The 27,571-nt window shown below is 41.1% G+C and overlaps 1 protein-coding gene across 2 annotated transcripts; it reads right to left on the bottom strand.

The window, feature by feature from the left end:
• Positions 1–389: 389 nt before the first annotated feature.
• Positions 390–27,024, bottom strand: PAIP2B (poly(A) binding protein interacting protein 2B). 2 transcript variants are annotated; one of them, XM_008058768.2, is made up of 4 exons: positions 26,852–27,024; positions 10,032–10,180; positions 1,711–1,887; positions 390–712 (listed from the first exon to the last, which is right to left on the bottom strand). In XM_008058768.2, exons 2-4 carry the CDS (start codon positions 10,167–10,169, stop codon positions 656–658), a joined length of 372 nt encoding a protein of 123 aa, XP_008056959.1. In that variant the 5' UTR covers positions 10,170–10,180; positions 26,852–27,024; the 3' UTR covers positions 390–655. The 2 variants fall into 2 exon arrangements, with proteins under 2 accessions (XP_008056959.1, XP_008056960.1); XM_008058769.2 differs by having other exon boundaries at positions 26,861–27,024.
• Positions 27,025–27,571: the final 547 nt, after the last annotated feature.

Raw genomic sequence — 27,571 nt, 5'->3', positions numbered from 1 at the left:
GCTACCACAGGCCCCCCCCTTCTGAATTACAACCTTCATCGTCCATCGAATGTGTTACCATAAGCCAAGTACCCTAAGTCTGTCTTAAATGGGGTTCAGGGCAGGGAGATATGGTCTCAGCAGGTCTTTGGTGATCCCAGTTCACCACAGGAAGCCACAGGGGCCAGGTGTGCTGAGCCTTGGCTTCTGGTTGGCACCACCTGCATATTCTGCTTGACCCTCTTCCTATCTAACAGACTCCACAAGTAGCTCTCCAAGTGCTCACTGCCCCTGATAAGTATACAGCAGGGTGAGGAGGGTATTCCCTAAACACCCCATCTTTCTTGGTCAGCTTATTTTGTTTAAATACACACAGCAGAACATTGCTGATGAAGGGGAAAAAATGCAATTTCCTTAATCAAAAGAGCTAATATAAAAAACAAAACAGGAAACCGCTCCAAACGAAAGTCAGTAGAACAAAGGAGAAATAACCAGAGGCTTGTAGAGTAAGACTGAGCACGTCAGTTACTCAGAGTCACAGTATCATTAAACCACCATTCCCCTTGCCCAATGTGCACCCCTTGCCCTCCCACCCCCCAAATCTGCTTCCCGCTTTTGTGCATTACTATCCCCAGATGTGGGGAAAGACAAGTCCTCCTCAGAGCTTTCTGCCGGCTCAGTACTTCACTCCTGGAATAAACTCCTTGGCATCTGGGTTCAGGTTACTTTTGCTCTGAAATAAGAGATAATAAACGAGATAATAAATCTCAAGGTAAGCTTCACTTCAAGACTTCCTGTTTCCATGATTATCACTACCTTTCCCTTAACTTTAGGGAGAGAAAGAAATACAACTCCTTCTAATTCAGGCTGTCACTGCTGGGCTGTTCTCAACAGCTCCTGACACAGCCCTGAGTAAGCTTCCTTTCTTCTTTAGATTCCTGTTTCCTTCCTGATGATTTCCTTCCAAAATCTCATCAGATACCTGTAAGTTCGATTTTTTTCAATTCATTGAGTACCTTACCTTGGTGAAAATCTGGGTACTCCATCAAACCAGTTTGAATATCACAATCTTTATTTTTCCTTATCTTTCTGTATTCTCTTTGGTTTTGTACTCTCTTGTGACTATTCAAAACCTTAGCAAACTGCAGGGCCTAATCATTCAGCAAAGTTGAGTGAGAACTATATTGCTCACAGAATTCTCACATTACCTAAACATGAAAAGCAGGGGATTCATTTATCTGGTTTTCTAAGTGTAAGTGGAAAATGGCCTCTCAGGAGTGCACTTCTTGCAAAATGAACAGGCAATTTTTATAACAGAATCATTCAGTCCTATAGCAAATAGAGATTTAGGGGACAGTAAAAGACAAGGACAGCAGCAAATGACAATGAATGATAATGGAATCTCTTCTGTGTTCACATTTTTATCCTTAATCCCAATTTCACTTTGAAAAGCCCACTAGAAAATAGAAGTTGGGGCATCCAACTCTGAGTTTAAAAAAAGAAAAAAGAAGAGAACGTTGCTGATGCTGGCAACCATAGTGTTTCCTCAGTGGTTTATGAGGTGCAACGCTTCTTCACTGCACTCACTTATCAGTGCCCATATGATGAGTAGAGAAAGCAGCTCAGAGGGTTCCAGAGACTTGGAGAAGGTTGTGGGGTCTCAAGAGTCTAGGACTGCAGATCCTACATTTGTTTCACTATGTCACATATAGACCTACATATGGCTCTTACCAAAATATCTTCAGAATCGAGACCGTCGCTGATCGACAGTCCATTTAACTGATGTTGCAACTGTCCCATGGCCTGAGGCAGGTCTCGTGATGGAATAAACCAGTCTTGGTCTTCTTCATCCAGCATCTCCTGGAAGCAGCGGTCCAAGAAGTCTTGCTCCTGCAGTTCCTCCTCCACCTAGCAAGCAAAGGGGAGTGGCTCAGACTTACTGTCCCATGGGGACTCATTCCTTCTAGTTTTTTATCCACTTCTTTCCTTCCGAGGTTATTACTCTACAATTAAAAATTATCTTGGGATCTAAGAATTGTGATGCTTCTAATGACTGGCTAAAAAAACATCACTTTTAATTTTTTCAATCAAATTCTATCAACAACAAGACTAAGAAAATAGTTATTCAAAACAGCAGATATTCAAGGTTTTCACAGATCTTCTAAGGTTGCTAATATGTAACACCAATTTTTTCCATTTGTATGGCACTTATGGAAAATCATTTTAGAGCTTGAAATTCCTTTTTCAATCTTAAATTTCTCATTTTACAAGAAGTATGAAAAAGATATAGAAAGTATGTATATAACTAGTTCACTACCTGGATAGTGAAAATTAAATAAAAACCAATGCTCTCGGCTTCTAGCCACTTTCAGTTAAGGAAACCCCCCGCCAAGGGAAAAAAAATACTTTCAGAACCTTAGAAGATAAAGAGTACTTTTTGGTATAGTACTAGAAAATTATATAATCGGGACACCCCCTTGGGTCCCCGCCCATTGTGGGAACTTTTCTGTCTTCTTAATAAATCCTGCTTTCTCAAAAAAAAAAAAAAAAGAAAATCAATGTTGTATTCTTTCAAAAAAGATGAAATTATATGAATGTTGAAACAGCTTCACATTTCTTAAACATTGCCCTAAACTAAAGCAATATATATATCTAGGATATTTTACTTTTATTCTTCTTTGCAGATACCGTTAACTCATGGTAAAGAGTGTGGTTCCCTCTGCAGATTTTAGCGTGACTTTGACAGGCCTCTTGGTTCATGTTTGGCCGTCCCTCTCCTGTAGGCTGTCTGGTGACAGATTTCCAGAGCATTAGCGCCATCCCCAGAAGGGAGGTCAAGCAAAAAATAATCACCCAATCTAGCTTATACAGTTGCCTCATGAATTCAAAGGAAAAGTCACTGGTAGCAAGAAGAGTATCTCAACACTGCAATTAGCCACACATGTTTCGATCTCAAGAAAATTAGTTATGAAGTGCTTAAAATATTACCAAGCCACAAGGTTTAACATGACTCCTTAGAAGCTGCTCTGAATCTCTTTAGGAGTATAACAGCAAGTCCCCCCTTATTAAATTCACCCCTGTTCACTGGCACAACCAATAAAGATGGTTGCCTGGCACAGAGGTGTGACAGAAAGCATGGTCTATGTACTATTCACACAGACCCTGACATAGTAAGCCACCTGAGGTGGCAACTCCTGGCTGTCCCCTTTAAACTTGTTTCCTTCTTCCCAGAGTGCCAGGCCATTCAGTTAAAACCACATTTGCCACCTCCCAACCTGGATGTGGCCAAGTAACTACTTTACAAAATGTCCCCAGAAGGGGCATGGGCACTTTGCCATCACTTGGTTAAAAGGAAACCTCCTGCTCTGGCCTTTGGCTCTCTCCCTTTCCCAACTGCTAGACGTCCCAGGATTCCCTCAGCTACTCAGCTGATATATGCCCTGGGGTGGCGGAGCAACACATGGAAGCAGCCAAGTGGGCACAGAATCATCTTTCTATCTGGAACGCTTGCCTTGGGCTGTTGATCTCAGAGATATCAGACAATGAATTACTGCCAGATCTTTGTTGAAGCAGTCCAGGCTTTCCTTACCTAATACACTTCTATCTCAGACTCACATTCTGCCAGTCTCTAAGTTCATATGTGGGGTTGCCAGGCTGACCTGTCTGTACAAGCTGTGTTTCCCACTAGTCTACACCAGATCACACATGGCATTAGACCAAAATGTTATTTCATATACTAAATTCCCCCACCTTACTCCCAACACAAGGTTCCATGAAAACATTGCAAAAATTGGATTTAACCATGTCTGACTAGTTTAAAAAAAAAAAAAAAAAAAAAAAACTCACTATACACAGGCACATCTTATTTGACTGCACTTTGTATTGTGCTTTGCAGATATTGGGTTTTATACAAATTGAAGGTTTGTGGCAGTCCTACATCAAGCAAGTCTATTGAGGTCAGTGATCACTTTGTGTCTCTGTGTCACATTTTAGTGATTCTCTCAATATTTAAAACTTTTATTATTGTTGTATCTGTTAATTGTGACCTGTAATCAGTGATCTTTGATGTCACTACTGTAATTGTTTTGGGGTGCCATGTTATTGATTAAGTTCACTATATACACAGTGAACTTAATAACTGTTGTGTGTGTTCTGATTGTTCCACTGACCAGCCTCTCCCCCATCTCTCTCCCTCTCCTTGGGCCTCCCTATTCCCTGAGACACAACAATATTGAAGTCAGTCCAATTAATAATCCTACAATGGCCTCTAAGCGTTCATGTGAAAGAGTCACATGTCTCTCACTTTAATTCAAAAGCTAGAAATGATTCAGTTTAGTGAGGAAGGCATGTCAAAAGCTGAGACAGGCTGAAAGCTAGGCCTTTTGTGCCAGTGAGCCAACTTGTGAATGCAAAGAAAAAGCTTGAAAGAAATTAAAAGTGCAACTTCAGTAAACATATGAATGATAAGAAAATGAAATAGCCTTATTGCTGACATGGAAAAAGTTTTAGTGATCTGGACAGAAGACAAACCAGTCACAATATTCTCTTAAGTCAAAGCCTAATCCAGAGCAAGATCCTAACCCTCTTCAATTCTATGAAGGCTGAGAGAGGTGAGAAAGCAGCAGAAGAAAAGTTGGAAGCCAGCAGTTGGTTCATGAAATTTAAGGAAAGAAGCTGCCCCCATAACATAAAAGTGTAAGGTGAGGCAGCAAATGCTGATGAAAAACCTGCAGCAAGTTATGCAGAAGATCTAGCTAGTGAAGGTGGCTACACTAAACAACAGATTTTCAATGCAGATGAAAACTGCCCTCTATTGGAAGAAGATGTCATCTAGAGCTTTCATAGCTAGAGAAAAGAGTGCCTGGCTTCAAAGGCAGGCCGATTCTCTTGTTAGAGAATAATGCAGCTGATGATTTTAAGTTAAGGGCAATGCTCATTTACTATTTTGCAAGTCCCAGAGCCCTTTAAGAATTATGCTAAATCTACTCTGCCTGTACTCTACAAATGGAATACCAAAACCTGGATGACAGCACATCTGTTTACAACATATTTTACTGAATGTTTTAAGCCCACTACCTGCTACCTAGAAAAAAAGATTCCTTTCAAAACATGACTGCTCAGTGACTATGTACCTAGTCATCCAAGAGACTTGATAGAAATGTACAAGGAGATTACTGTTGTGTTTGTGCCTTCTAACACATCCATTCTGCAGTCCATGGATTGAGAAGTAATTTCGACTTTCAAGTCTTATTATTTAAGAAATACATTTTACAAGGTTATAGCTGCCATAGATAGGATCCCTCTGATGGATTTGGGCAAAGCAAATTGAAAATCTTCTGGAAAGCCGGGCTCGGTGGCTCAGCCTGTAATCCCGTGCCTTTGGAGGCTGAGGTGAGTGGATTGCCTGAGCCTGTGGGTTCGAGACCCGCCTGGGCAGCGAGACCTCATCTCTACAATAAATCAAAAAATCAGCCGGGCATGGTAGCGTATGCCTGTAATTCCGGCTACTTGGAAGGCCGAGGCGGAAGGATCGCCGGGGCCCAGCAGGTCGAGGCTGCGGTGGCCAGAAGCGGCCACTGTACTCCAGTCTGGGCGACAGAGTGAGACTCTAACTCAAAAAAAAAAAAAGAAAATCTTCTGGAAAGGATGAACCATTCTAGATGCCATTAAAAACATTCATGGCTGGGTGCAGTAGTTCACGCCTGTAATCCCAGCACTTTGAGAGGCTGAAGCGAGAGGATCACTTGAGCCCAGGCATTCGAGACCAGTCTCAGCAACATAGTAAGACCTTGTCTCTATAAAAATTTTAAAAAATTATCTGGACATGGTGGCACACACCTGTAGTCCCAGCTACTTGGGAGGATAAGGTGGAAGGATTACCTGAGCCCAGGAAGTTGAGGCTGAGGTGAACAGTGATCATACCACTGTGTTCCTGCCTGGGCAACAGGGTGAGACTCTGACACAAAAAAATAAAAACATTCACGATTCACAGGAGTAGGTCAAAATACCAACATTAACAAAAGTCTGGAAGAAGTTGATTCCAACCCTCATGAATGACTTTAAGGGGATCAAGATTTCAGAACAGGAAGATACTGAAGATGTGGTGGAAACACCAAGAGAACTAGAATAAAAAGTGGAGCCTGAAAATATGACTGAAGTTCTATAATCTTATAATAAAAGTTGAACCGATGAGGAGTTGCTTCTTACTTGGATAAGCAAAGAAAATAGTTTCTTGAGATGGAATCTACTCCTGGTGAAGATGCTGTGAACACTATGGAAATGACAACAAAGGATTTAGAATATTACATAAACTTAGTAGATAAAGCAGTGGCTTTATCAGGGTTTGAGACGACTGACTTTGTCCCTTCAGTTTCCATTTTATCTAGTACTGATACTACTTTCTGTGTGTTTGAAATTTTCTGGCATTTTCTCTGTCCATTTTTTATACTTTCCGTTTCTGAAGCATTTTAATTCAGATATTTCTCTTTCAGGGCCTTTATATGTGAGCCTGTTTCCCTTACTACAGAAGTAATCTATTTTCTTTGTATAAGATTTGGGAAATTAGCTGGGCATAGTGATTCACACCTGTAATCCCAGTGCCCTGGGAGACCAAGGTGGGAGGATCACTCAAGGGCAGGAGTTCAGGACCAGTCTGGGCAATATAGCAAGACCCCCTACAAAATTAGCAGGGAGTAGTGGTACAAGCCTGTGGTACTAGCTACTTGGAAAGCTGAGGCAGGAGGATCACTTGAGCCCAGGAGTTTGAGGCTGCAGTGAGCTATCATTGCCACTGCACTCTAGCCTAGGTGAGAGTGAGATCCTGTCTCAGAAAAAAAAAAAGTTGAGAAATTAGAACTAAGAACACCAAATTGGAAGAAAAAAGTCACCGTTAGTCTCAACACCCACACATGAATGAATAGTGCTGACATCTTGGAATATACTGATCCTGACTTTTACTTACTACACACTGCATAGGTAGCAAGTGAGAGTGTATCTTGCAAAATGCACATAATCAGCTTTTCCCCTTTTCCTCCCTTAACCCAACTGAGTCTCTTTCTCTTCTCTGTTAAAAATTCTAGCTAGAGGCCAGGTATGGCTCATGTCTATAATCCAAGCACTTTGGGAGGCCTAGATGGGAGGATTGCTTGAGCCCAGTAGTTTGAGACCAGCCTAAGCAACATAGTGAGATCTCATCTCTATAAAAAATAAACAAAAAATTAGCTGGGCGTGGCAGTGTGCACCTATAGTCCCAGCTACTCAGGAGGCTGAGATGGAAGAATCACCTGAGCCCAGGAGGTGAGGCTATGGTAAGCCATGATCATGCCACTGCATTTCAGCCTAGGCAACAGAGTGAGAACCCAACTAAAAAAAAAAAAAAATCCTAGCCAGGTGCAGTAGTGCACAAGGTTGAGGTGGAAGGATTCCTTGAGCCTCGGAATTTGAGTTCAACCTGGGCAACATAGCAAGATCCTTTTTTCTTTTAAAAAACAAAAACATATTCCATGTAGGTGGAGGGGGTATAAACCATTCACAATCATAACTAATATGTTAGGTCTTTTAAAAAAAATTTTACTTTTGAGACAGGTCCCTCTTTGTAGCCCAGGCTGGAGTGCAATGGCACAATCATAACTCATTGCATCTTCAAACTCCTGGGCTCAAGCGACCCTCCTGTCTCAGCTTCCTCAGTAGCTAGGACTATAGGCATGCGCTACCATACTGGCTGAATTATTCTCTTTTTGGCAGAGACAGGGTCTGACTATGTTGTCCAGGCCAATCTCGAACTCCAGACCTCAAGCAATCCTCCTATCTTGGCCTCCCAAAGTGCTGGGATTACAGGCATGAGCCACTGTGACCAGTCAGATCTCACGCCTCTTCTTTACTGAGCTATACTTTCGGAGATCTTGAATGGGTGATACTACCTGTATTGAGACTTAATCTTTTTTCCTCCTCCAAACTACATTTCAATCCAGTTCTATCAGCCTCACAGTCAATGAAAATCTTTTCAACAGAAAAATGAATGTCACTCCAAGTTTTGGGGGTTGTAAGCTGTTTTCATATTATTCTTTGTTTTCTTAGATATTTTACTGGAAAGTCAGAAGATATTATATCAGGGGTGCTAGCTAGAAACCAATTTCTTCCTCCTTAAGATCCAACTCAAGGAGCATGGTATGCAAAACCACCTCTGAACTGCCATGAAAGCTATACTAGTAATAGAACAGGGGCTGGTGGTGGTAAGCAGTTCACCATGGTGAAAAAGTAATGTATAGGTAGGTGTACAGAGAGAACTGACAACAGTCACACCCCAGATTCCTAAAACCCCCTGCTCACAAAGGAGGAACAAAAGAAGGCTTCTCTGAAATGGTCAATCCCCTGACTTGAATTTATATACCAGTTTCAAAAAATGTTGCCAAGCCAGTATTACCTGTGAAATATTAGGGTTGGAGCAATTTGAGCAATTGTTTACCTGCTCAGTCTTCCTTAAGGCTTGGTATTCACTGCAATACTGGAAGCTGCTAAGGATATAGCTGCCTCTGCTTACCTAGTTCTCCTAAAACATGTTATTACATTTTTTTTTTGTTTTTTTGAGTCAGATTCTCACTCTGCTGCCTGGGCTGGTGTGCAGAGGCACACTCACAGCCACCGCAGCTTGACCTGCTGGGCTCAGGTGATCCTTCAGCCTCAGCCTTCCAAGTAGCTGGAACTAAAGGAGTGTGCTACCATGCCTGGCTTATTTTTTTATTTATTGTAGAGACGAGGTCTCACTAAGTTGCCCAGGTTGGTCTCGAACCCCTGAAGTCAGGCAATTCTCTCGCCTTGGCCTCCCAAAAGTGATGGGATTACAGCCTTGAGCCACTGCGCCCAGCCTGTTACTACAATTTTTAAAGCTTCTCAATAGTCTTTCCTCAGATTCTTTGTGTGGGGCATGTATATGTGTATGCGTGTGTGTGTGCATGCGCATGTGCTTGTTTCTGCAAGTTCCCAGCTTTCTAGCACTTTCCCATGCATCCTGACTCAGTTTACTAAACTCCTACATAAAGGAGTTTACAGCTGACCCACAGCTCAGACATACGGCTCCTAATAGTCCCAGTGCAATCTCAATCAGTGGAGTTAAGAGCATGTCAGTACTATCAAAGCTACTGAAAACTATTTATACTTTCAACAACATATTTTTCATTCAGAGGCTAGATAAAGGCAAAATGGAACTGGTAGGGCAACAGAAAAGCCAAACACAACCATCCTAAAATCTCATGAAAAACATACTTATCTTCACATAGAGTTCTTCAACTTCTTTTATGTCTGCATATTTTTCTAAATGAAACGTAGAGTTTCACATTTTTCACATATTTCCTATAAGCAAATGAAAGCAACAAACCACAAAGTACAGGAAAACAACCTCATTACCATTCTGTTTTTAACTGCTCCACAGTTCAAGCAAGTAATTTCACATTGATCATTATAGAGAGCTATATAATCACAGTGGTTCCTAGGACTAAAACTGGAATCAGGGCAGGATAAAGGACCTCAAGACCTTGGATTGATTCAAGGGTTTTAAAGTCAGTCCTCTGGGATCCAGGTGAGTCCTGTTTGATTTAAATTCTGAGAATCTCCTAGAGTGGTTTACGGTTGCTTTGAGACATCCAATAATCAAATCTAGCCAGAATGAGGCTGAGGGCAGAGCCTCTCTGCAGTGGTTACTGTGTGATATGAACTACACGTAGAAGGTACATCACAGTGTAGAGTTACATGCAAATCTATTTGGTTACACACTGGCTCATCAGGTGAGGATTTCAGCTACTCACTGATTGATCAGTTTGACGTTTGTGTCCTCTTTTAATCAGCATAGTAGAAAAATAATAATATTGTCCTTCAAGGTATTATCACTTTGATCTCTTATGAGCTGAAGATGTTTCTTGGTCATTTCATATGAGGTCTCCATGTATTTTTAAGTTATTCTAAAGCCAATGACATCCATTTCTTTTGTAACAGACTGGCAGTAGAATATTACAGCTGTTGAGTTACACGTATCATTAACTCTCCAGTTCTCTCTCTACCTGTCTGTTGAAATCCTCTTCATTCTCCATCCACATGTACTCTGCAAATGGGTTTTCCTTCTCATCATGCCCATTTAACCCCTGGTCCTCTTTGGATTTTACATTGGGCGATGTATTCACCACACTGGATCCATTCATTATGACAGAATCTAAATAGGAGCAAAAGAAAGGATAAAATGAATATAAGGATCAAGGAAGTGTAAACCTGTAACACCCAGATTCTGCCAGAAGCTTCTGAAGTTCTGAGTCAAAGATTTTAACTATAGATCAACAGAAACTGTTAGTCTGTAACTGTTGGAAAAACCAATCATATCCTGCAGTTATCAACTATACAGACGTACAATTAAGAGTTAAAAGAAAAAATGTCTCAGTTCGGTTAGTTTCTAGGCAAGTGGGGAAGGGGTAGGAGGGGTGGGAATCTTTCCACGTCAAATTCCTATAAGTCCTAGAACCTAATCAACATCATTACAGTTTCCTTAACATTTAAATAAGTAGAGAGAAAATACATTCTTTTTTTTTTTTTTTTGAGTTGGAATCTCACTCTGTGGCCCAGACTGAAGTACAGTGGCAAACTCACAGCCTCCACAGCCTTGACCTGCTGGGCTCAGGAAATCCTTCCACCTCAGCCTTCCAAGTAGCTGGAACCAAAAGCGCATGCCATCATGCCTGGCCAATTTATTTTATTTATTGAAAAGACGAGGTTTTGCCAGGTTGCCCAAGCTGGTCTCAAACCTTGGGCTCAGGGAATCCTTTCTCCTCAGTCTCCCAAAATGCTGTGATTACAAGCATGAGCCAGCACGCCCAGATCCTGAGAAAATGCATTCTTAATGGGCACTGTAAGTACCTACTCCTTATTCTGATTCTCAAGCTCTGTTTTTCTTTAGAATTTATTTTTTGAAAGAATACATGTTTATTATATGGATAAGCAAAAAGGAGAAAATAAAAATCACCAGTTGTCCAGCCATCCAGAGTTAAGTGATGAACAATGTGGTACATATAACCTTCCTGACTCCCCTAGGTGTATGTGGATACAAACATACATACACATTTCCCAAGTACCCATTCTCAATAGTAATAGGATCATGTGATACCAGATACTCCACCATCTGTTTTTTTCTCATTCCCATGTTAATACAGTCATATTGTTTTTTGGGGTGTTTCCAATGTTTCTTTTATAAAGGGTGAACTTCTTGTGTTTATCTTTTCTAATGATTTCCTTAGGATAGCTCCTAGAAACAGAATTGCCACACTGGAGAGTATGCTCCTTTTTAAAAAGTTCTTGATTTATTGCCACGCTGCCATAAGAACTTAAATTCCCACCAGTAGTGTGTAAGTTCCTGTTTCCCCACATTCATAAGTCTTACTTTTTAAACCACTGCTAATCTCATAAAAGAAAACTTGAATTTTATTGTTTACATTTCTTTTTTACTGAGGCTGAATCTTTTAAGATGTGTCTACTGGCCAGTCATAGTTCTTATTTTGCAATTTTCCTGCTAAAGTACTTTGCCCATTTTCCTATTTGGGCATATACTTTTTCTCAACTTTTGTAAAGTCTTTTATTATATTTGTTATAATTTTTATTGTTTGTAAAATAATTTTTAAATAAAAATGCATAACTAAAATATTTTATTCATTATATTTGCTTCTTTTTTGGTGGCAATTTTTGCTGGCCTTAATTCTTGTCTACATCTTGTGCGTTTGTGTGTCTGTCTACAGCTTTGTAAAGTGGCATGGTTTTAAAAAATTGTTTGGTTTGGCTGCTAAATGCATTTGGAATACGTCTCTTTTCTGTTCCTTATCTAAATCCTAACCATTCTTCAAAAGCCATTCCAGTCCTTACTCTATACTTCCCTTCTCTAAGCTATTGTACCCACTGAGGACAGCACTAACATTACTTAATGTTCTGTTTCATGTGCATAATTTTTCTCCTTCCAATTGGATTCTTGATTCCTGAAAGCAAGATTAAAGTTTATGCATTTTAATCTCACCACAATACTAGGACTCCATAAATACTTAAGCTTAGCTGTGCTGAGGCAACTCTATCCCATCTCCCTTCAACTTCAGCTGCATCTCAGTCTACCTCATCCCCACCCTCCTTGGAGCTTCTTCAAATTTCCTTTAACAAATGATTCCCCCTAGCTCATTTCCATCTTGGCAACACTCATGAAAAAGTTCTCTTCTTCTGGATACATTAAAATATTATTTCTCAATCCTCTTTAAGCCTTCTTGCAATTTCCTAACCTGTTATGAACATTAGACGTCTAATATTTTTAAAAGACAAGGTAGTATTGTGAAGAGTAAGGAACAGATGGAAAAACAACTCATTGGTACATAGTACTAAAAAAATTTCATTTAGAACAGAACCCATTTAATTCATTGTAGTTTAAATAGGGCAACCAGCATGAACTATATCTGTTTAACATATTTAGATAGAGACAAAAGAAGTCAGTGTCTATTTCAAATACAGGTCTATAATAATTCCATAGGCTATGGAGGAGAGGAAATCAGTTCTTCATTTTTACCACTTCCATGTGCAGCATGGCAGTGATGGAAGCAAGTCTGTTCTAAATGCCAAGGAAAACGCCTAAGTAGTGGGGTACACCTAAGCAGGAGCTCCTAAAGGTCCTGGAACTTGCTGGATAGCAGGCTGTATTGTACTATATTTCCAAAGATTCATTTGACAGTTGTTTGCATTGGCACAGTAATTTCTCTCCATCAATATGGAAATCACTGACAAAGAATTAAAAAAAAAAAAATCAGAGCTCAGTTTTCTAAACTATCTGCCTTTGCCCCAAAAGTAATTTCTGAGTATACATGATTGTAAAGAAAAAGGGAAGACCGGAAGAAAAAACAGAATAACCTTTCTAATTCAAGAGCAATTTGGAGTGTAGAGAGCAAATTGCAGGATGCACTTGCTCATGAGAAAGGAAGTAGAAAATTACCATAAACTCCACATACAATAACTAACATGTTACTGAGCTTAATGCAGATACTTCCAAAATAGTTGAAAATACTGACACAGTATTGTCAGTATTAGGAAAGTGGTCTCTCACAAAAGGTTATACACTGTTGTTTTGTATTTTATATCATTCAATTTCTTTTCCACACATATAGAAAGTTTAGTTTTTCCAACATTAGCAATCCCCAAACTTAATTTGTATACTGTTTAAAAATTAATGAAGTATTTTCACATTTATGCTCTGATTTAAGACATATTTATCCAACGTCACTTAAAAAAAAATCACACAGTGCTACAGTAAGACCAAAGAAGGTACCAAATCCAATAGTTTAAGCAACCTTTCTGTGTTGCTGGGTTAATTCAAGAACAACACTGGGCTGGGTATGGTGGCTCACGCCTATAATCCCACCACTTTGGGAGAGCCCAGGGGTTCAAGACCAGCCTGGACAACTTGGCGAGACCTCGTCTCTACAATAAATTAAAAGAATGAGTTGGGCAGGGTGGTGCACGTCTGTAGTTCCGGCTACTTGGAAGGCTGAGGCAGAAAGACTCAACCCAGGGGGCTGAGGCTGTGGCAGCCGAGAGTGTGCCACTGCACTCCAGTCTGGGTGACCGAGTGAGACTTCACCTCAAAAACAAACAGCCGGGTTCGGTGGCTCAGCCTGTAATCCCGCGCTTTGGGAGGCTGAGGTGAGTGAACTGCCTGAGCCCGTGGGTTCGAGACCCACCTGGGCAACTTGGGGAGACCTCATCTCTACAATAAATAAAAAATTAGCCGGGCGTGGTAGCGTGCGCCTGTAGTTCCAGCTACTTGGAAGGCTGAGGCGGAAGGATCGCCAGAGCCCAGCAGGTCGAGGCTGCGGTGGCCGGGAGCGGCCACTGCACTCCAGTCTGGATGACAGAGTGAGACTCCAACTCAAAAAAAAAAAACAAAACAAGAAACAATGACTTATGAGCCTATTATGCCCCACAACTGAATGGGAACAGGGAAGTTCTGCTGGAGACTGGTAACTCTTAGGGAAGGCATTTGGATGTTTCCGACTTGGGGAAGATACCAGGTAAGACTGGATCATCAACCTTAGCTTTCCTGCTCCCAGTTTCATGTAGCGTTCTCTTTCTATTTCCAGCTCTTCCCTAGCTCACAGTCCATCATGCTTGAGCACCATGGTTCTTTAGATCCTCCATTTTACCATTTCACATTCATTATTTCACCTCATTCACATCAAGGCACGTTAACTGTGAAAGTCTAGTACAGTGAGGACAAAGAAAATGAACCCAAAGCTTCCAGAGGTGGGGAGAGCTTGGTGTTATAAATAGGAGTAAGAAGAATGGCTGCCATGTTGTCAGCTACACTACCGAGAGACTCAGGTGACAAGGAAATGAACAACTATGTGGGTGAGCATCTTCCACCAGTGAAACCTTCAATGAGGCAGCAGTCCCAGTTGGCAGTTTGACTGCAACTTCATAAGAGACAAGCAGAGGCACCCAGCTAAAAAGGCTCCCAGATTCCTGACCCACAGAACCCATAATAAATGCTTGTTATTTTAACCTGCTACACTTTGGGGTAAGTTGTTACCTAGCAATAGATAACTTATATGGTATTCAATAAACACTGACAATTAGCTCTGCCACACAAACCACTAGTTGCTACATCTTTCCTTTTATCTATCAAGAAGATAGATGTGCAGTTTGAAACAGATTACTGTTTGAAAAGCAGTTCTTCAAGAATTAGGCCTCAACAGTAGATAAAGGAGTTTATGTCTGGTCTCTGACTATATTTTGCACTATGAAACTTAAGAATGGTTTGAAATTTATTCCCCCTTCACCCCACCTTCCCTCTTATATATGTGGTAAACCTGCTGAAAATGGGAAATAACAGCTGTCATTTTGGCTGAAATGGGAAAGTACATAGCACTGTTAACAGTCAACACAGAGGTGCGGCGGCCTGCCAAGCATATTTGATTTAGCACCTTATCACAGTCAAGAGTTTGTGTTTAAAATATATGGCTTGAAATAGGGATCTCAGTTTCAAGCCATAAAGAACTTTAGGACTTTTAATGTGTCCAGGATATCTCAAGAATACATGCTTCATCAGTTCAACACTTGAACACCCACAACTTTCAGATCTGACATGCTCATACCAAAAACTAGCTATTCTTTGAAACTAAATGAGATTTTTCAGAAGCTATAAACCTGCACTGTGCCATTATAAAAGTTTGGCTGTGACGATTATTTGGGACTCTTTGACTATATTACCTAGAAAAAATCCATTGAACACTTGTATTAAAAACTAATCTTTCCTTTTGTTTCCTACAGTCTAATTACTTCATTCAGTCGAGTTAACACCATTTTAAAAATTAATTATGAAGACTGAGGCAGAAGGATCGCCGAAGCCCAGCAAGGCTGCAGTGGCCGGGAGCGGCCACTGCACTCCAGTCTGGGTGACAGAGTGAGACTCCAACTCAAAAAAAAAAAAAAAAAAATTAATTATGGATGAAAGTTTTAAATTTTGTTTCACTTCATATGTGCTGCCACTGGATTCAAGTTTTGTCTTCTCACAGTTATATCTTAGCAATTCAGGACATTAGTTTCACTCGCTCACTAATACCTGAGTGCCCAGTGGCACTCAGGGCTGAGGAACTGTGCTCAACTGTTGCTTTCAACAGGGTGCACAGTCCTTGCCCTGACAGTAATTAGATTCTCTCAGGAAAGAGACAAACAAATAATTAAGAATAGTTATGATCTGTACCCTAAAAGGAGAAGCAAAAGGGACTACTAGAAAACACAGGGGAGCCCAATCTAGTCTGGAAGTGGGGATGGTTAGAAAAGATTTCCCTGAGCAAGAAACATTTTCATTGACAGCTAAAGAATATCAGTTCACTAATAATAGGAAGGAGAGGGAAAAGCATGTGCAAAGACTCAAAAGCAGGAAGGAACTTTTGGGAGTTGAAGAAGGAAGCTATGTATATAGCTGGAGAATGACAAGGAGGAGAAAAGAGGCTGGAGAGGCAGCTAGGGCCAGATAATGCATAATCTTAAGAGACTACATGAAGGGTTTTGGGTTTCATCACCAAAACAATGGAAGCCAGTATTAGGAGACATTATAAGGAGTTCTCAGCAGCACTGTGACATAATTCAACTTATATTTTGAGATTACTAATGCTGCTATGTAGAAAATGGACTGGAGAGACTGAAAGTGGATAATGAGAGAAAAGTAAGGCAGCTCATGCTCTAATATAGATGAAAAAAGGGTGGCAACTTGGACCAAGATGATGGCAGTAAGAAGAGAAGTAGGCAGACTTCAAGACTATTTTGGGAGGTTTTTGGTTATGAACTAGATGTGAGGAGTCAACGTAAGGGAAATATCAAGGATAATTTTGGCAAAAGTAACTGAGCGTACAGTAATCTCATTCACTGAGCTAAGTAACTCTGTGGAAGGGCAAACTTTTCTTGGGTGGTGAAAGGGGGTTGGGGGAAAAAGGGTGATTGGTTCTATTTTGGATACATTAAATGTGCAATGCCTCCAAAACACCCAAATGGTGATGTTAAGTAGGCTGGCTATATGCACCAAGAATAGGAGACGTCTGTCTAAATACAGAAAGCTGGAGTAGTCATTTATATAAATGGTAACTTAAGTCATAGGGCTAGAAGATACTGCCTAGGGAGAAAATGCAAAGTGAGAAGAGAAGAGAGTCCAAGACCCAGTCCTGATGTGTGAACAATGTCAGGCAAGGGGGAGGATAATATGAAGAAGAGACTGAGAAGCCAGAGAATTGAGAAGAAAACCAGAAAAGTGCAGCATCACAGAAATCAAGAAAAGATCGAACCCAGTGTAATGGCTTGAATGTGGCTCCCCAAAAGATATGTCCATGTCCTAATCCCAGGAACCTGTAAAGGGTACCCTATTTGGAAAAAAGGTCTTAGCATATGCCATTAAATTAAGGACCTTGAGATAAGGACATCATTCTGGATTATTCAGGTGGACCGACTGTCAATCCAAAAGCAGAGGGAGGGTTAAGACAGAAGAGGCAGAAGCAATGTGACCATGGAGGCAGAGACTGAAGTGGTGTGGCAACGAGTCAAAGAATGCCCGCAGCCACCAGAGGTTGGAGGAGACAAAGAACAGATTCTCCCTGTTGGCAGGGATAGTGGCCCTGCCAACATCTTGATTTTGGACTTCTGGCATCTAGAAGTGTAAGAGAATACACGTTGTTGTTTTAAGCCACCAGTTTATGGTAGTTTGTTACTGCAGCCACAGGAAACTAATACACTTCCAGGAAAGTAGAAATGTAGAAGACTGCTGAATGGTCAAGTATGAGGAAAAGAATCCACAGAATTCAGGACTATGGAGGTCCCTGATGATCTTATGAGAGCACTTTCAATGGAGAAAAATGAGAATGAGAATTAAATGGAGGTAGGTGATAGCAAGTATTAGATAACCCTTTCAAAGAGTCCAGCTGCCAAGAAAGAACCAGGATGAACAGAAGCTGGAGAGGTGAGAAGTCCATGGGAACTATTTATCTTTAAAGATTGGAGAGTCTGGTTCATGTTTAATGTAGAAAGGGCCTAGTGGAGAGGGAGAGGTTATACATAAGGAGAGAGAAGGTATAGTTGATAGTGTAGGTCCTGGGAAGGCAGATAGGAATATTTGTTTATTTTTGAATAGCTAATACATCCCAACAATTCAAAATCAAAATGCATGAGACTTTAAACTAGTACTAGGTTGGTGGAGTACAATAGCTCATGCCTGTAATCTCAATGCTTTGGGAGGTTGAGGTGGGCGAATTGCTTGAGCCTAGGAGACCTGGTCCCTACAAAAGAAAAAAGAAAAAAAATTAGCCGGGCATGGTGGCACACATCTGTAGTCCCAGCTACTCGGGATGCTGAGGTGGGAAGGATCACCTGAGCCCATGAGGTCGAGGATACCACGAGCTGTGATAGTTGTGATCATGCCACTGCACTCCAGCCTGGGCAATAAAGTGAGACCCTGACTCAAAAAAAAAAAAAAAAATGCACACACTCCACCACCAGCTCTATTCTATGAGATCATTTAAGTGGTCTGGGTGTGGTGGGGTCCTCAAATCTACAATTATTTAGAAAACAGCCTGGGTTGTTTTTGATGTGCTAGCCTGGTATGCAGGATCTACTTCTACCCTCCTTTCTTCATCTAAACTCTTCTCTGAAAGTTCAGAGGAGCAAAAGAGAAATGTTTCTACACATGGACTTTGCCTAACCCATTGTTTGTAATATCAGTTATTCCTTCAGACAGTCTAGGCTGGACCAACTGGTCAACTGAGGCTATTAGCAGTGGAACAACAGAAATTAGATGGCTGACAAGCAAGAAAAACTGGTTAAAGCAAAACTCCTCTATGAAAAGGTGTGGGTTCCAGAGTTTCTTTTCTCCTCACCAAAAGATCCCATAGATGATATTTAAGTTAAGCACAGATCTCTGTCTTTAGCTAATGATAAATAAAACTGTAAAAACTGTATGTGTGCATACTTTATACACACACACACATACACATATATGCAGATGGGTATGTCTATCTATCTATTCATTCACAGCTGTCTCCAGTATACAGCTTCCATGCGAGGTCTATGATTTTGGCCTTTATTTTAAATTTTCAAATAGATGATAAGAATTACTAGTATTGTCTTAAACAATGCAATAACAAATCACTAAAAAAAAAGAAAAGAAAAGAAAAGAAAATCCATGGCATACTTGATGTTTAATGAAGCAGACTATATTCTCCAACATTCCAATAAGATAAAATTTCAGTGCTTTCTCTTTTTGAAAAAAGTTTCTCTTATTCTCCAAAATGTTATTTACAAAAAAGAGAGAAACACCCTTAATGGTAAACATGGCTAATATCTTTAAAAACATACAAATTCTCAATTTAATAAGCACTCAAAGTCATTTACCAGTTTTAAAAAAATACTAGGTCTTTCTAAAGTAAGGGCTAAATGCTAAGTGATGGGGGAGAGAAAAGGGACATATGCTTATTCTCATGCGATTAATCACAAAATCCTATTTAACTAGAATCCTCTGATCGCTCTAAGTCTTGCAAATGAAACAGAGTTTCTCACTTAATACTTGGCTATGATTTCCAATCATGAAAAACAAGAATTGTGCTATGTCACTGTGTATTGCTTTACCCGAATTCAACACTATGCTGGCAGCAAGCGTCGAATCTTTCATGATTTGCTCCATAACCTGTATGCTTCTAATCTAAGACCAAACTAATCTTTCTCTTAGAGTTTTACGATTTATAGTTAGCATATAGCAGCGGTTCTCAAAAATGAAATACCCAGACCAGCAGCACCAGCATCACCTGAGAACTTGTCACAAATGCAAATTCTCAGGCCCCACCCAAGATCTGATGAATCAGAAACTCTGGAGGGGGCCCAGCAATTTGTGTTGCAATATGCCTTCTGGGTGTTCAAGCACCTTTGGCATATAGCAGGTAGAAAAATGTGCTTCCTTCTGTAGGTCCAGAGCCAGGGATTCTGTATATTCTATCTTGATATAAAGACATCCAATTAAAAGACATAATCTCCTTCCTACTCTCAGCCTCCATACAATGTGCTTTATTTTTGAGTAAAATAAGAAAATAAGCTGCAATCAGAGATTTAGTCTAAAAATAAGAAGTGTCTTATTTTTACAAGTGTTAGTTCCCATCCAGTCTGATCTCAAATAATACTGTTTACATCCTCTTAGATCTAAAGTTCTAGAAAAGGATCTTCATAATGTAAGCCTAAGGCACTATAGGAGTTCTATAATGAAACACCAACTAGGCCTGAACATACCAAACTAACTAGAGAAGAAAAGTGAAACTACTGGCTATATTTTAGAACTGCATTCAACAATTGGAATTGTTGAAATTGGAATTTTTTTCACCATTATACTTCCAAGTTAACGGAATTAAACCAGAATAACCCATTCTTTTAAAGCCTCCAGCCAGCCAAAGTTTCACTACATTACTTCTTTCAGCAGAGGATACAAAGCAGAGCCCTAGTAGGCACATTTGTATTTCTGCAAGGTTGCAGAACTAAATAGTTACATCGACTCGATATCAAAATAAAAGACCTGTAAATCTCAGATGGTGCAAATAATGCCTCGCTCAGCACTAGCTCCAAAGCCTAGATAATTAAAAGATACCAAGAAGGGCAGGTTCAGTGGCTCAGCCTGTAATCTCAGCACTTTGGGAGGCCAAGATGAATGGATTGCCTGAGCCACAGGTTCGGGACCAGCCTAGGCAACTTGGTGAGACCTGGTCTCTACATTAAATATAAAATTAGTTGGGCATGGTAGCAGGCACCTGTGGTTCGGCTACTTGGAAGGCTGAGGAGGAAGGATCACCAGACCCCAGTAGGTCAACTCTGGAGGGCCCTGAGTGAGCCACTGCACTCAAGCCTGGGTGACGGAGTGCGACTCCAACTCAAAAAAAAGAAAAAAGATAGAGCATTTAAATAAATACGCTCAACCTTGGGGTGGAAGGTTTTTCTTAACAAGGCAACAACTGAAAAGTAGCAAGAGAGAAAAAAATGGAAACATTTGAGTACAGTATGGGGGGGAGTTTTCATTCAGTAGGATAAAAATAAAGTGAAGTGTGACTTCTGAGACTGGCTAGCTAAAAAGAAAGAAAGAAAAAAATAAAATGAAATGACAAATTACTTACTGGGGAAAAAGTATTTGTAACCCGAATTTTTCTTTATATTTCGTCTCCTAAATTATTACAAAAAGAGCATTTCCTTTATAATCAAGGAGAAGTGTTATTTTCATTTACATTTCTTTTTCTTATTTTTTCTCATGTATGTGTCACATATAGGCTAGAGCTTGAATCCCTGCTTCTTGAGGTAGACCAACCCACTTTTGGGATAGACAGTACACAGAGCTGTCCTCCCTTCATTTTTTTTAAAGGTCCTCCTGTAGCACCACAGGAAAAACCCAATTCAGTACATTTTAAAAAGTTAAGCAGGGTTCGGTGGCTCAGTCTGCAATCCCGCGCCTTGGGAGGCTGAGGTGAGTGGATTGCCTGAGCCCACGAGTTCGAGACCTGCCTGGGCAACTTGGCGAGACCTCATCTCTACAATAAATCAAAAAATTAGCCAGGCGTGGTAGCGTTCGCCTGTAGTTCCAGCTACTTGGAAGGCTGAGGCGGAAGGATCACTGGAGTCCAGCAGGTCGAGGCTGCGGTGGCCGGGAGCAGCCACTGCACTCCAGTCTGGGCGACAGAGTGAGACTCCAACTCAAAAAAAAAAAAATTTTTTTTAAGTTAAAAAGTGTGATTGCAATAGAAAACAATATGTATGCACATGAAAAAAATAGTACAAGTGAATCCAAAAAAGAAAGCAGCTACTGCAATAACAAGAACTACAGTCTGGAAACGTTATTGTTTTAAATTATTTTACTGCTCTCAGAGTATTTTTAAAATATATACAAAATTGGAGGCTGGGTGCAGTGGCTTATGCCTGTAATTCTGGCACTTTGGGAGGCTGAGGTGAGAGAATTGCTTGAGCCCAGGAATTCAAGACCAGCCTGGGCAATATAGCAAGACGTCATCTCTACAAAAAAAATTTAAAAATTAGCTGAGAGTGATGGCTCACACCTGTAGTCCCAATTACTCGGGAGGCTGAGGCAGAAGGATCGCCTGAGCTCAGGAGGTTGAGACTGTGGTGAGCCATATCATGCCACTGTACTCTAGCCTGGGTGGCAGAGTGAGACTCTGACTTAAAAATTCAAAAAAAAAAAAAAAAAAGAAAGAAAGAAAAAGAAAAAAACCCCAATATTAGGGAAAAGAAGAAGAAAAGGCTTCCTCCTATTCCTGGAGCTCTTCTAACTTTTGCTGCTATTGCTATGTATTCATCTGGTAACAAAAGAAAAGCAGTCCCTTCGATTTTTTTTTTTTTTTTTGAGACAGGGTCTCATTATTGCCCAAGCTGGTGTGCAGTGGGACGGTCATAGCTCACTGCAGCCTCAAACTCCTGGGTTCAAGTGATTCTCCTGCCTCAGCCTCTAGAGTAGCTAGGACTATAGGCTTGCATACTCAGATATTTTTTTTTGGTAGAAACAGGGCCTCACTATGTTGAGTAAACTGGTCTTGAACTCCTGGCCTCAAGTGATCCTCCCACCTCAGCCTCCCAGTGCTGGGATTACAGGTGTGAGCCACTATGCCCAGGCCCTTAGGTCCTTTTTTATCTTTCTCATAACCTCATTTCATTCATTCACTTATTTTTAAAAGGGCAATACATAAAAACACATAATTTAAAAAAATTTTAAATATAGCTGTATTTAAAAGTATACAGTAAAATCCCATTTCTATTCCTATTCTTCCTCCACAGATAAACACTTTAATTGGTTTATGTATCATTTCAGAATTTCTCTCTGCAAACACGCATGTGTATTCTTATTCTACTCTTCATTCTGTCTCAGTACAAAAAGTAGCATACTATACTCACTATACCATACCTTGTTCCTTTTCTTAAAACTCATAATATATCTTAGAACTCTTATACATGAGTACACACATCTTCCTCATTCTTCTTTACAACTACACAATATTCCATGGTGTGGATGTACCACAACTTACTTAACCAGTTCCCTGTTGACAGACACTGAAGTCACCCCTATCATGTTATTACAAACAATAATGCCAAGCATGAACACCTACATATATCAAGTTCCATTTCTGCATGTGCCTTTGATGAAGACTCTGAAGTGGCTCAGGAGATCAGATCACCACAAGACCACATGTTCACCAGGCTGAAAAGTTAGCCACTTTTTTAGTTCCCATTATGTACAGCAATATGCAGCAAAACACTCCTTTTGAAGATTTATCTCATAAAAATAAAAGGATAAACAGAACACCTACAGCGAACCATTTCTATTTTAAAATGCATAGTAAATATGCATAGAGAGTACAACATACATCCACCAAAACATGAACCACTGTCTCAGTATGATAAATCTATGGAGTGCTTTGTAGTCCTCTTCCCTTTTGCCATCAGTGCTTTCTAACTTCACAACAGTAAATATGAACTATTTTCTGCAATATAAAATTAAAAACAAAAATAAAATGTTAAATTAAGTTGGAACCATTTCTTCAGTCTTATATTTGTACAGTGCTTCAGATTGCTCAAATATCACCTCACATGAAAAATCTTTCCCCATATACTACTAACCACTCCTTTCTCCTGGTTTAGATTGCCTTTTATTCATATCTCTACTACCTTACTTGTCACATGATAAATCAGTTGTTAATATCCATCTGTCTCCCTTCTTGCTCCTGGGTTCCTTGAGAATGAGTATATCTTCAGCACCTTGAATAATGTGCAACAGATGAGTTTCATACTTAGTGAAGTAAATTTTACTATGATAAAATAGCTCCTTAAATTCCATATTTGTGTTTCTAAACTCTTATAGGTACCTGCCAACAACCAACCTGAGAATGTTCTTTCCCTAAAACTTGCATCCATTACTGAGTAGCTGTTCACCATAGACTAAAGCAGTCTGGCTTATACCAAGCATTGGGTGAATAAATGAAAAAGTGAAGAAACTATTAAGAAAGTTACAGGGACATTTTACAGAGGATTAGAGGAGAGAGTCACCATGAAACAGACCCTAGGGGTCACTTACAAATACAGTTGATTTTCATTATCTAAGGATCCTATATTTGTGAATTTGCTTACTTGCTACAATTTATTTGTAACCCCAAAACCAATACCTGTGGAGCCTTCAAGGTCATTCAAAGACATACACACAGTGGTGAAAAATCTGTTACTCTTTGCACACATCACAAGCTGAGGCTGAATAAAGTGATGCTTGGCTTTTTTATTTTAGCGCTTATATGAAGATGACCAGAGGACAGAGACAGTAGAGGGCAGTGCAGTGTAGTGCAAAAACCCTAGCTTTGGGGCCAACTGGACAAGGTCTGAATCTTAACTTTGGCACCTGTTAGTGGAGAGGCCACAGGCAAATCACTTAACACTTCTGTACTTCCTTGACTTTTGCAAATAAAGAAAATACAATCTACCAGGATGTGCTGTTTTTAAAATTTAAGATTACAACCTATGTGAGATATGTACATATGTACATATATTCCCTCAGCTGTTCGCCACAGACTAAAGCAGAATCTGGCTCATACTAAGTATTTGGTGAATAAATGAATAATGGAGTAATGGTTTAGTGTTTGATAATTCAATATTCTAGATGAGTTTATAGAACATAACTACTGCGAACAATGAGAACTGACTGTAATTATTTATAAAGAAATAACATGACAACCCCCTCGGGTCCCCTCCCACTGTGGGAGCTTTTCTGTCCTCTTAACTGTTTTCTCACTTTAAAAAAAAGAAAAGAAATAACAGAAAAATAGGCAACGTAATTACTTGGTTGAGGTGGAAGGAGCCTTCAAGATTAAAAAAAAAAAAACAGAACTTCACCAGACACATAAGGTGCGGAAAAGGCTTTCAAGGAGAGAGAACAGCACTTACAGAGGGAGGCCCAGGTGTGTGGGAAAAAACCAGATACGTTCAGAAAATGGCACTTCAGGAAGTCTAGAGTAGTAGAAGATGAGGCCAGAACACGGAGCTGCAGTGCTTCTCTGCACTCTGTATACAGCCCGTACAGTAGAACCTCTCTCTCTGTATTTCATTTTTAATATACAGTTCTCTCTTACACTAAACTGAGAGTTCCTCAAGGTCAAGGTCTCTAGGAAGAAATCATAGCTACAGTCCTCTAAACTTGCAAACAAGTAATTACTAAGTACAAACATACCTGAAAGGACTGTATAAAAATAACTGGTTTTCAACTGCAGCCTTAAACCAGTTGACATCAGTGGCCAACTCATAGATTTGCAATTTTCCCAGGACTTTTCTTTGATGACAGGTATAATTCTGTCATAAATTATTTTCATTGTTCTAGACACCTAGACATTCGTTGGAACAGTTTTAAGAACTTGCACTTTTTAGTGTGGTTTTATTTATTTATTTAAGATGAAGTCTCACTATGTGACCCAAGCTGGTCTCAAACTCCTGGGCTCAAGGGCTCCTCAGGCCTCAGCCTCCGATGTGACTGGGATTACAGGCACCTGCCACAACACCAGCTCTAGTGAGATTTATTAACAACGCTCAAACATATGGTCTCTTAGACAGTGCTGCCACTTCAGAGTAAAAGATTTCTTTTAACTCACTCTAATAGACTTATTTCTCCATATATAAGATAGAATTTTACCATAGCAAAATACAGGGAAGCATACTGATATATATGTTACAAACAGGATAAGGACAAGATTTGTTTCACAAAAACTTCCAAAATCCTGGCCAAATAAAACACAGTAAACATGATGTTAAACTCACGACTTACATTTCTCCACTGAGAACTAGGAAAAACAATTTCAGTTCATGTAAGTTACATAACTAAGCACTGTGAAGATTTACAACATATATATCTCCCCCTACCCTTACCTCCCCTACATATATCTTAAGGGTTCTAACCAATCTTACTCCAATATTTCACATTTTCTCCAACCTCCAAAATAAAACCCTCACTGTCCAATACCTAAATTAATATTTTCAAACCTCTATAATCTCAATCAAAATTAACCGTGGAGACCTAGGTTTTCCCCATAAAATTCTTGACATAATTTTATTTGGGCACAACATAGTTTGTACTATTATCTAGAAACATATGGCTAGAATCAACACTACTGTAAACCAAACGAGTACACAGTGAAGGTCACTACAAATTCTCTGTGAAAAGGAAATAGAGAATATTGTTTTAAAACAGATTCATTGCTGTAATTAGTCATTCATTTGGGTAGGATCAAATCACACTGAACTGTACAGCTAAGTATGTCCTATATTTTATGACAAACTAGGGTAGCCAGGCCCTTACACTGCAAACTCTCAGCAACCCCAGTTAAGCTGTTTAAAGTATAACCCAATTCCATCTACTTAAAAATAATAATAATAATATATTTTAAATCCCATGCTGCAGTTAACTCTTTTCAACTGCATTTTCAGTAATTATCACCAAAGAATTGCATTGGGACAAAGATTCTAGAGAGGGTATAACGATCAAATGCCACCTTAAGGAAGGCAAAAATAGTTTACCATTAGCAAAACCGATTAAAGTTCCCAACCTTGCAAAGCTCTCTGGTCAGTGTATTCTGCCTCCCTTATGTTCACCTTCCCGTTGCCTGGAACAGGCCAATGGAAAATGTTAGTTTCGAGGGAGATGAGGATGACATTTAGGGGGTAACAGGGGGTGCAGGACCCACTCGCGGCAGGCAAGGCAGAAGAGAAGCGGTCCAGTGGAACGAGGTCCGAAGAACGAGGGCTGGAGTAAAGGGGGAGATGGGGCGAGCATAAGACAAGCAGGTGACGCGCAGGGGCCTGCGAATGGGGGAGGGGCACACCGCGCAACTACCTCCCCCGCCCCTTCTCGCCCGGAGTAGGGGGCGGCGAGGGGGGATGCAGGTCAATTTGCCCAGCTGTGTTGCACCGGGGTAGCAAGCGGACTCAGAGGCCGAAAACCCGGCCTGAGTGTTAGCAGGGGGCCGAGGGGGCTCAGGAACTTGGGTGGGGGCGGGGGAGACAGAGCACCTGTGCGGGGGAAAGGGACTGAGACCCCCCTAGCGCTCCCGAAGGGCAGGAGGGGACCCCAGCGAACGCCCCTTCTCGCCCATGGCCGCTACGTGGGACGCTGCGGGCTTTCCCTCCTCACAGGAGCTCAGGCAGGCGCGCGCCGCTCCTCACAGCGCTGACGGCGGCGGAAAGGGGGACGCAGGGCGCCCCCAGAGACGGGAGAGCAGGGCTTCCCGCGGGTCCTTCCCCCGGCAGCCCGGGCGCCCGAGCCCACCTGACTGACCAGAAGCCCCTTCTCCGGACCGTACTCTGACACTCCTCCGAGAGCCTAAGCCGTCGCCGCAGAGGTCGCCGTCGCCAGGACAGTCTCGGCCTCTAATACCAAAACGTGAGCCACAGCACCAAAGAAGCGCCCCTACCACTCGCCAGGTTACCTCCTGCTGCACACTGCCTCCTCACCCCGCCCCCGAGGCCAAGCTATTGGTTGCCGGGCACCGCCCCATTCTCCTATTGGGCCAAAGAAGACGCCGTTCGGTCGCCTGGAAGGGCACTTGTGGTTCTTATTGGTCTAAGTGTGAAGCAGTGCCCGCCCACTCCCTTAGAAGTTTCAGCTTCTGATTGGTTTTAACGTCTGTCTTTTCGCTCCCTTCGTTCTCTCCTTGGGATGGAACGCCTCCTTCGGGAGACACCGGCTCTGAGTGGCTGAAAGGACTCTACGCTAGACCCGGATGGGCATTGGGCCAAGAATGCGTCCTGCCCCCTCGTGGGGGAGGAGACCAAGGCGCAGCACTCTGGGTTTGTTTACACAGGCTCTTCCTCTCGCTTCGTCTATTGGCTAAGATGGAAGCCACTCCCACTGGATTTCGCCAGTCGGTCTAGCAAGGAGGAGGGTGGGGGCAGGCCTCAATGGGATTTCCCCAGTTGTCAATTACCCAAGGGGGAGCTTTAAGCAAGGCAGGCTGGCTGCGGTTTGGCGCTTCTGCTCCTTCGCGAA

The sequence above is a fragment of the Carlito syrichta genome, unplaced genomic scaffold (genome assembly GCF_000164805.1).
Source record: "Carlito syrichta isolate Samal-C Ts95f unplaced genomic scaffold, Tarsius_syrichta-2.0.1 Scaffold303625, whole genome shotgun sequence".
Taxonomy (NCBI): Eukaryota; Metazoa; Chordata; class Mammalia; order Primates; family Tarsiidae; genus Carlito; species Carlito syrichta.
The sequence above is the reverse complement of the archived record's forward strand: the minus strand, read 5'-3'. Positions and strand labels throughout refer to the sequence as shown.

What these genes read in the sequence shown, in the direction of transcription:
- PAIP2B (XM_008058768.2), bottom strand. Translation starts at nt 10,169, where the DNA reads ATGAATGGATCCAGTGTGGTGAATACATCGCCCAATGTAAAATCCAAA. An exon ending in AAGAGGATTTCAACAGACAG is followed by an intron (nt 1,888 to 10,031) that starts GTAGAGAGAGAA and finishes TTTGCTTGCTAG; the next exon opens with GTGGAGGAGGAACTGCAGGA. An exon ending in TCGATTCTGAAGATATTTTG is followed by an intron (nt 713 to 1,710) that starts GTAAGAGCCATA and finishes CTCTTATTTCAG; the next exon opens with AGCAAAAGTAACCTGAACCC.